The sequence below is a fragment of the Bactrocera neohumeralis genome, chromosome 2, assembly GCF_024586455.1.
Source record: "Bactrocera neohumeralis isolate Rockhampton chromosome 2, APGP_CSIRO_Bneo_wtdbg2-racon-allhic-juicebox.fasta_v2, whole genome shotgun sequence".
Classification (NCBI taxonomy): Eukaryota; Metazoa; Arthropoda; class Insecta; order Diptera; family Tephritidae; genus Bactrocera; species Bactrocera neohumeralis.
The window spans coordinates 73,951,644-73,961,896 of NC_065919.1; the positions used below are offsets into that span (position 1 = coordinate 73,951,644).

A 10,253-nucleotide genomic window follows, 5' to 3' on the forward strand; every position below is an offset into this window, starting at 1 on the left:
CCAGTCGAAAATCATCAAACCAGTCATCGAAAATTGGACTCAACGGATGGGCCATTAGTAGCCAACATTTGAAAGAGATAATCTTGAAAATATAAATGCCAAAAAATATTATTTCGAAAAATAACAAATATTCCCCATTAAATTTCTGTGTGTTTTTTTAAGTATTGAACCTCAATATGGATCACCATATATATATTTTTTTTTTGTATTTTTAGTAAAATCTTACTTGTTGTAAACCCGAATCTCCTTATTTTCATGTTATCATTAGTTATTTCCTACAGGGTTTGCACTTAGTTTCCTTTCTGTAAATAATTTAATTGAAATAAGCGATTCATCATATCTTAATAGAAATTTAAAGGACAAGGAAAGATATTAAATAACTCTATAAACAAGCTATGACATTTTACAAAACAAAAATATATATTCTTGCACAGTATGTACATATGTATTATACCCGCATGCTGAAATGCATTTGATGCTTTGATTTCTAATCTCAACACTTAAACAAAGATTGTGGACATAAATACGTTGAGGTATTAAAATAATCGCAAGCCAGTGGCGAAGTAATTCAATGCTGCTATAGAAGGAGAGCGTTGAAAAGTCCTTCGCATGCTGAGACTTTATTTGGTCACGTGTCATTGCATTGTTGTGGTTTATTCGCATGAACACAATTCACCTCAGCAACCATTTCACATTACACAAGTAAGATGTGTGTTTGTATTATTTTGCTGTATAACAACAATAATAGCGCCATCATTTGTGACTGTTCGTCCGGTTGCAATATCAACCCAGTCGCTGTGTCATTTATTGCTAATTACTCAAGTATTATTGAGAGTCACTCAAATGTAAATAAATATGTTTCTTTTTTAACGAGGCTTATGTTGATCACATACATATGTATGTACATGTTAGCAGGTCACGACGCCCTACCGGGTTTTGGCTTTTTGTGTGATGCTTAAAAAAATCGGCAAATCCTATTCACAAGAGTGTAAGTAATTGTCGCTTGCGGCCAAAAAGCCACGTTACTTACATACGTACTTGTGAGTACAACCGCAAAAGAGCCAGCTGAAGTGCACACACGAATGTTAACGGGATATTAAAGAGCTTAAGGTATGTTGAAGGTATCGTAAAGGGTGGCGATATTAAAAAAATTATATTGTATTTAGTATGTTCGCTTGAAAAAAGGTTCCCAAAACTTACAAAAAAATAAAAGTTTTCACAGCTTTCCAGTGTGTAATGGTGTGATAACTAATTAAAATAATTATAATTGATTAGCTTTTATATATCTTTCTTTGCGCGATTTGATTTTTTAAGATCTCATAAATCATTTTATTTTGTTAGATATTATTTATTTTTTTAAATGTATCTCAAAAGCAAGTTTATTTTAAAATTTTAATTTTAATCAGATATTTCTTTAGCACTCATTAGTGACAAACTTTTCTACTTTTATTAACCGATTAATTAAATCTATACAAACACTAATATTATTGGTGGATTCTGTGGTCTCAATCGCACAGAAGCTTGTTATTAAAGCTCAGAAAAGCAATAACACTCAATTAAAAGCAAACTCACTCAAAGGTGGGAGTAAAGAGCGGCTATTTATCACTCAGTGGAGGCCATTTTTATCATTTATTCACACCCAATCACGTGCTCCAATGAATATAAATGTATGTTTCTTGCTGTATGTCGATTAAAAAAATAGTATTATTTTCTTTTGATATGAATTAGACTAGATTAGTTAGAGTTTTTGGTTTGAAAAGGTGTCTTTTAGTATTCTTTAATTAAATAAAAATAATAAAATACTTTAACATCAGCAGCAACGAAGCTACAATTCTTCACAGGTGCTTTTTTATAGAATAAAATCGTACGAAAAAATCCAACCGTTTTGTCCAATTTTCGATGAGTTGTTCGAGCATTTCAACTGGTAACTGGCGAGTGATACGCGTGATATTTTGCTCTAAGGCCTGAATTGAAGCGGGATTGTCCGCATAGACTTTAGACTTTACATATCCACACAGGAAAAAGTAATGGTCACTGATATTACACGGTATTGGTGGCCAATTGACCGGCCCAAAACTGCTCACCGAAGTTTTCTCTCCATAAATCCATCAATCCGTCTTGTGGAAACCAAATGTCGCCGAGATCACGAGCTTCAATTTTAAGCATTAAATAGTCGGTTAAATGTTACATTCTCACCGGCTTCTTTTTTCCAGAAACATGGACCGATGATTCCACCGACCCACAAATCACACCAAACCGTTATGTTTTCTGGATGATATGGCAGCTCTTAAATCTCTTCAGTTTGCTCTTCGTTTCAAATCCCGCTATTTTACTTGTTTACATACCCATTGAGCTAGAAAAGGGTCTCAACGCTGAACAAAATTTGACTCGAAAACGTCGGATCTTCTTGGAACTTTTCAAGAGCGCACAGAGCGAATCGATGTCGCTGGGTAGGTCGAGCGGCTTAAGTTCTTGCACAAGCTGTAAGATCTCGACGTAAAATGCACCCAGTCGTTCCATAAGTTAGTCCGTATTGCTGCGAACGGCGTCTAATCGACTCTAAGGAAAGAAGTTGCTTGAAATTTAATAATTTTCTTGGCATCAGAGAGATAGCAGAGGGTCTTAACATCTCTTACGGATTTTACGAATTTTTTGGGAATAAAGCGTGACAATACTAGACTTTTAAAAAAAGATATGGATGCGCAGTCACTTTCTAGCAATATTCTAACTAATGTTTTGACCAAATACGAAAGAAGAGTCATCACTTATCCACCAATTTCGCCAGAATTGCCCTAATGTGACTGTTTTCTGTTTTCGAAACTGAAAAATTCACTTCGGTTAACGTGAAATAAAGTGATTTGCTGAAGACACTGAAGCCTATCCTGCCGTAACTTACAACAAGTGTATGGACAATTGCATAACCGCCTATTTTGAAGGCGATAATAAAGAAGATTTCTATTAAATAACGTAAACATGCAGTTTTTTTGTCAATTCGGGTTAAATTTCAAAGTTTTTTACTTATATACATATGTATGTATATAGTACATCACTACCACCTGTTACGATGTATAGTATTTCGATGACTTGCCGCAAATTAATGTGCCCCAATTAATCGAGTAGCTTGTCTAATTTGACTTTACAAGCACGGGGTAAATGGTGAAAATATTGTCATCTTTTTTAGTTCGCTTTCACAACATATGCGCATAAATATGTATGTATGCATGCATGTACATATGTATGTATAAACAATTTATCGCGTAAATACTAAAGTTTCCCAAAGTCTTAATTCACACAATTTACGAAACCACAAACAAATGAAAGTAGTCACTCAATGGGAATACAATAACAACGCGTCTGCTCGCACCATACTGGATGCTAACGGTAATAATTGCACTCATAAATCACTTGAGGTAGCAGAATGATGCTCGCGCTCAACCAATCAGCGGCCAACACCACCACTACCGCTACGCACGGCACAAGAGCACCAACCACAGCCGAACAGTGCAAAGATTTTAGAGACGCTGTGCGGCGCATGAGCGCTGCCGGCAGCAAACGAATCAGAAATTGAGTAGGAAAGCGCTCAAAGTGGGGCTGCTGAGATGCTTGAGATGATCGGAGTGTGCGTCTCGATGCCTGTATGTATGTATGTATGGATGCAAATGTAAGTATGTGGGTATTGAATAAAAATAGAATAATTCACTGAGTTTACCATAGAGACGCCACTATTGCGAGTACAACAACAGCCGCACCGCTTAAGGGTCACTCGACAGAAAAACACTCGAGTGCCACATAAACGGGAGGTGGCCGAGTGCTGGTGTTAGCGCTTGTGCTCTGACTGCGGGCGACCTAGTGAACGCTACCAAGTGCGATCGAAGTATTTAAAATCTAACTGTGCGTGGTGAGTTTGTTCAATGGTGTCGCATGAGCAGACGTTAACGGACGTGTCAAAGGTTAAATGGAAACATCCAATAATAGATAATAGTTCGAAGAGTGTTTGTTGATAAATATTGAAATAAAGAGTTTGCAAAGCGATATATATTTGCAAAATTAAAAAAAAAAAAAAAATTATTTAAATAAAAAAAAAAAATTATTAAAAATTGTGGCATGTTAACGAATATGGAGAATAGTGGTCATAGTGTTGGTGGCGGTGGTGCATTAGTGAGCCTTAGTAAGGCGGCGCTCACAACACCTTTCTCCATAAATGATATTTTAACGCGCAACAACAATAGCTTAAACGCAGCACAACAACAACAGCTGCGACGGCGACTCTCCGACACGGAAATGTCGTTTAACGCAGAAGCAGCAGCCGTCGCCGACTTTCGTCAAAATCAGGTGCGCGAATTGAAAGACGGCTTGAAAACGTCCGCATCGTGTTGCCACATCGGCGCGGGTGAATTCACTAGCAGCAAATTAAGTGCTGCTTTAGAGAACAGCGCCTCACGTAACTCCTCCAATAATCCGAGTCCAACTTGTGAAATTCGCACAGCGGTGGCAAAATACTCGGCACCAACAACGGCGGCACGCGGAGCAGGCGGCGCACAAGGCTGCAGTAGTGAAACTAACGATTTCATGCCTTACTACATGGCCACCTTGGAGAATAACAATCACAACGATTACCAGCTAGCGCGAAAGTTCGGTTATATCGGCGCGGGTGGTTTGGTTGGCGGACGCGATTGTCCCATTGACATGCGACGTTGCAGTAATAATGAATCAGGTAAGTTGGCGTAAAGTTTTAAAAGCTTTTTAATGGCGGCAATGCATTAGCGCAAGCGAAACATTGTGGTGCATTGTTAGAAGCGGCTAATAGACTCGTGTTGGTGACCAATTTTTTAAAACTGGAACAAACTAATTTTCAGCAAGTAATTGTATTATATTTACTATAACTTTTTTGATGTTTAGACTCCGAGTCTTCGCCGCCACCGCCAATGTTGTCGCTTTATGGTGGCGCCTCTGCGCATTCCGCCAACAATAGCTGCATGGGCAGCACTTCGCCTACTATGCACGACACAGATGCGCTCAGCGGTTCGTTGAGCCGCAAGAAGCGTTCGCGCGCCGCTTTTAGTCACGCGCAAGTTTTTGAGTTGGAGCGTCGTTTCGCACAGCAGCGTTACCTCAGCGGCCCGGAACGCGCCGAAATGGCCAAGAATCTGCGTTTAACCGAGACGCAAGTGAAGATTTGGTTCCAGAATCGCCGTTACAAAACGAAGCGTAAGCAAATTCAACAGCATGAAGCTGCGCTGATGAGCGCCGCCACGAAGCGTGTGCCGGTGCAGGTGTTGGTGCGCGAGGACGGCAGTGGTGCGGCGGCGGCAGCAGCGGCTGCTGCTTATGCACACATGCTGCCGACGCATGGCATTGATCCGGCGCTGCTGCATATTTATCGCCATCAGGTAGGCAAGCAACATTTTTATTGCTAGCTAAATAATTATATGCAACATTTTGTAATATTTAATTTAAAAAGTTTGAAAATTTGAAATAAATAAAAAAAAAAATTAATAAATATTAACTAACAAAAATATTTGCTATTTTTGTTTCCACTCGTTACAGCTGCAAATGGCTTACGGCGTTGGTGTCTCATTGCCTCAAGTATCGTTTCCCTATTTCTATCCGCAAGCGACGAAGATACCACAGCCCATACCGCCGCCAAGCCAGTCGTCGGTAAATGCTCAAGTTGCTGGCAGTTTTGGCGCTCACGCTGCGGGAAATCACTCAAATACAAACAACAACAATAATAACAACAGTTTTGACATCACGAAAAATGCATTGAATTTCGCTAAAATGGAGCACGGCATGCGTTATATACAATGTTCCTCTGCCTCCTCATCACCCACGCATGGCAACACGCTCGCCAGTGGCGACAGCAGCAGCCCATCGAGGTCATGCTCCAGCCCAACGGCCATGGATGCCGCTGGCGGCATGTTGACATCAGCCATGTCGGCGGATACGGAAAGCTGTGCTGAGACGCACTCCGCCACGACGGAGGACTGTGATGAGAATGTGGAAATAGATTAGATGATCCGTTAGTTAACGCTTCTTAGTGAAACGTTGATGTGTGTCTATAATGTAAAAGTTTGTGTGGCACAGTGTTGCAAAACTAGCAAATAATATGATAAAAAATTAACAAAATTTGTGATAGTGAAAGTTTTAATTGGCTTAGTGGGCGTATGTATACTTTTAGAATTATGATTAATTTTAGTTAGTTGCTTAGTTTAGTTTTAGAAATAAGTAGTGTGAAAAGCAATAACGCACTGAAAAAATAAAATTATCTTCAATAACACAGTTTATGTATTTTTTCTTGGAAAACATGGTTATGTATGTGTTTGAAACGTTGGCTGAATTGGAAAAAATATATAAACGTAATTAATACATTATTTCATCAAAATAATAAATTTAAAAAAACTCGTCCTCATAATTCATGAATAGCATTATAACTGCCGATGAGACATCAGTTTATGAGTTTGACTTGCAAACAAGTCAGCAATCATCGGAACAGAGGAAAAAAAGAGCCGAATCCAAAAAACCACGCCAAAGTCGCTCAAAAATTAAGGTGATGTTCATTGTTTTTTTCGATATTCGGGGCTTGGTGCATCATGAATTTGTTCTAGAGGAACAGACGGTCAATAAGCAGTTCTATTTGACCGTATTTGAATGTTTGCTTGAGAACATCTGTTGAAAACGTCCGGAATTGTGGAAAAACATTTATGGATTTCACAAAATGATAATACGTCACTATTGTGACCGAGTTTAAAGCCAAAAACGTAATGAATATCACCGATCAATCACCGTATTCACCAGATTTGATTCGGTGTAATTTTTTCTTTTTCACCAAATGGAAATTGTTGCTCCGTTTAACCCATTTTCATTCGATCGAAGCGATACAACAACAAAGTTCAAGAAGCTGAAGTCCATCCCAAAAAATGCTTATCAAAAATCTTTCGAAAACCGGAAAAATCGTTGGCATAAGTAATTACATACATCAGGTGGTTATTACTTTCAAGGCGACAGAATAAATATTGATGTATAATCAAATATTTTGCATTTAATTTACAATTTCCGGGTACTTTTTTGTCACAATGTATATACCATGAAAAGTCATTTGTTTTGAAATTCAAAAGTAGAAGTAACCACTTAAAGAAGAATATAAGTATAAACTGAATTTTAAAATTTTCAGGGGTATGACAAATTTTCACGGTATTTATGTATATTATAAACAGAATGTAAACGAATATGGTGGTATGGAACTATGGCGTCATTCTGGATTTTCGAACATCATTATTGATAATAAGGGTCTGTAAGGAGCGTCTGTTATTTAGAACAAATTTTATAAATTTATTAGGCTGCTGATGAATGGTCTACTGAGAAAAAAACAGTTTTTTCTCTGAGAGTCTTATTGTTTGAAAGAGTTCATAACACTGGTAAATAAAAATCCACTTGTTTTTTGTGACATGTACGGAACAAAGTCTTTATTATGTAAAAATTGCCACAAATGCAGAAAATAGCTACATATTTCTTCTATCACCTTATGTTTTTTTGCTATGAGGATTTTTGTTAAAAAAAAATATAGATAGATACAAGTATATTATTTTATTAACCAAGAGTACCTTAAAACGCTACTGCCGACGTTTTTCGGCGATATTTTGTTTCTGGAGTAATCGACAAGCAAACTGGCACTCCACTTGCCTTGGTACCGTTTCTCCATAGCAGAAATGTTTTTCTCGTATTCGTCCACGACCCCTAAATTTTCGAGGAATAATCCAGATGGGAGTCCAGACAGTGAATTTTAAGGGACATGTTGCAACCCATTTTTTATAGGCTGTAAGTAATTCAGTAACAAGATCTTTGTAATTGTCAGCTTTCACATTTCCAAGAAATTTTTTAACAACGTTTTTAAGAGCACTCCAGGCTCCTAATTCAGTTTCATTGAGCATTTTATCAAATGTTTCATTTTTCATTAGTTCTCTTATTTGCGGACCCCAAATATGCCCTCCAAATATGCCCTCCTTAATTTTTCCTTTACTGACTCTTGGAAATTTTTATTTCAGATACAAGAACCCTCTTCCATTTCTATCCTTGCCTTAACAAAATTCTTCATTAAACCCAATTTTATATGCAAAGGTGGTAGTGATACCTTTTTGGGATCAAGTAGATGTTCACTGTTAAGTCTTTTTATTATATTCTTTCCTAGAGATATATATCTAATATTATACGAAATTTAAAAGTAATATATTTGTAAAAGCAGCTGGATCTACTGTTAGGCCTTGAAAATCGCTGAAGCCATAAAAGCAGAGAGTTAAAGATGCTAAAGCATTATTTATGATTATTACATTTTGGCAGCAATATTTTTGATAATTTCTTAATCAGTAAATAAAGTTGCATTTATTTCTTAATCTTGACTTCATAACGTGGATCTCTACCTCAATGACATATCTCTCATTTATAGAAGTTTTTTTATTTCAAATAAATTAGAAAGTTCTTCGGAAAACAAATCGACATTGGGTTTCTGGACTTCTTTCTTCTTTTTTGGACATGCCGCTTTAGAAAATGGTTTTACTCTGATAATATAATTTGTATGAGTTGGTGCTTTATATTGTTAAGGGCTCACTTCGTTAAGTTTTTAAATATCATTTGTTCGATGCAAATTCTTTTACACTTTTGAGGCAAGTGATTCAAACAAAATAGAAAAAAATATCAGTTTTCATTTATATAATATTATATCGAACAATCCCTTAGTTAACACAGAAGAAAATTTAAGAGCATATTGATGCACGGATCACTGTTTATAATCACATTTTCGTTCCTTTTCCTATTTTTCTATTGGCAGTTCCAATTTCGGTAGCATGAACTTCATTGAGCCAGCTTCTCCAATAAGTACGTCCTCAGTCGCAATATACATATGTATGTATGTATGTATGTAGGTTAAACTTTTGGTTACCGAGCTCACATCGTTTAATACCGCAAACCTAAAACATTAAGGAGTTAATTTAGTATTGCTTTCGGCAAAGTAGTCTGGGTGGGCTGAGGCGGCATCACAAGTGTATGTAATAGGCTCACTATTGCACTTGTGTTTGGCGAGACACGCTGACACAATGAGACACACTTCACGACGACAACAACGCTTAGAATTGTCAAAACAGTCTGACCAATTATTATTAATTAGCCAGCATACAAAATTAAATAACACACAGCCATAGGCATATGTATGTGTGTGAAAAAAGTAGCCGAGAGCGATAAAACTGCTTTAAAACTGTTTTAAAACACACTGACTGACCACTTTAATGCCTTCTAGTGTGTGTGTATTTGTGTATGCGTGAACAGCAGGAGGTCTCTCCACTGTTCTTGTGTCGCTTTTCCAATGCTTGTTAGAGGTGCTAACAGTAAACACAACGGTAATAATTTTATATGAAACGGAAGTTGTGGGTGTGCAAATGAATGCCTAAATATTTCTTGGTGTGTGCGTGCGCGTATAACATATACATATCTACATAAGTATGTATATTTTAACATATGTTTTTGTTTTAGAAACAATAAATTACGTATAAACATACTCTTCCATATAGTAAAAGGCTAGTAATTAAAAATAGTGCAAAACAATCGCACAGAAACTTACATTCCTATTTAATTCAAGTACTTGAAGAAAATTTGTAGCTTCTGTATTCGAGATTTTCCATTTAAAACCATAAGTACACCAATATATACTAATGCACATACATACATACATATGTAGTAATAAATTAAATTTCACTTTTAATCGGCACATCCGCAATAAGATCTAATCTAATTATTCTTCAATGATCTAGCTGTTTAGTGCTTGTATTTGGCTATTCGCTTATAATTCAGAGGCAATTGAAATTTTTATACCCTGAACAAGGAATATTAAGTTTGCTAAAAAGTTGTACTTTGTAATACTTGGATGGAGTTGTCCTGACCTTGAAAAATGTATATAAATGATTAGCATGGCGATTTGTGTCCGTTTAGCCATGTCTGTCTCTCTGACAGTCTGTATATATGCGAATTAGAGCCTTAGTTTTTGAGATATCGAGCAGAAATCATGCACACGTCCTTAATTCTTTAAGAAGATGATCATTTGTCGGAGCCGCCGATATAGAACCACTATAGCATAGAGCTGCCATACAAACTGACCGACAAATATTATTATTATTATTTTATTTGACAAATATTCACAAAATTTGGCAAAGGTTATTGTCCTATACACCGTCACAATCTTCGAATATATTGGGTAGTCGAAAAAGTCT

At 36.8% G+C, this 10,253-nt stretch overlaps 1 protein-coding gene across 1 annotated transcript; it reads left to right on the plus strand.

Moving 5' to 3' along the window:
• The first annotated feature begins 4,058 nt into the window (after positions 1–4,058).
• LOC126767753 (homeobox protein bagpipe) lies at positions 4,059–6,155 on the plus strand. The gene is made up of 3 exons (XM_050485354.1): positions 4,059–4,714; positions 4,900–5,390; positions 5,548–6,155. Exons 1-3 carry the CDS (start codon positions 4,105–4,107, stop codon positions 6,010–6,012), a joined length of 1,566 nt encoding a protein of 521 aa, XP_050341311.1. The 5' UTR covers positions 4,059–4,104; the 3' UTR covers positions 6,013–6,155.
• The last annotated feature ends 4,098 nt before the right edge of the window (positions 6,156–10,253 follow it).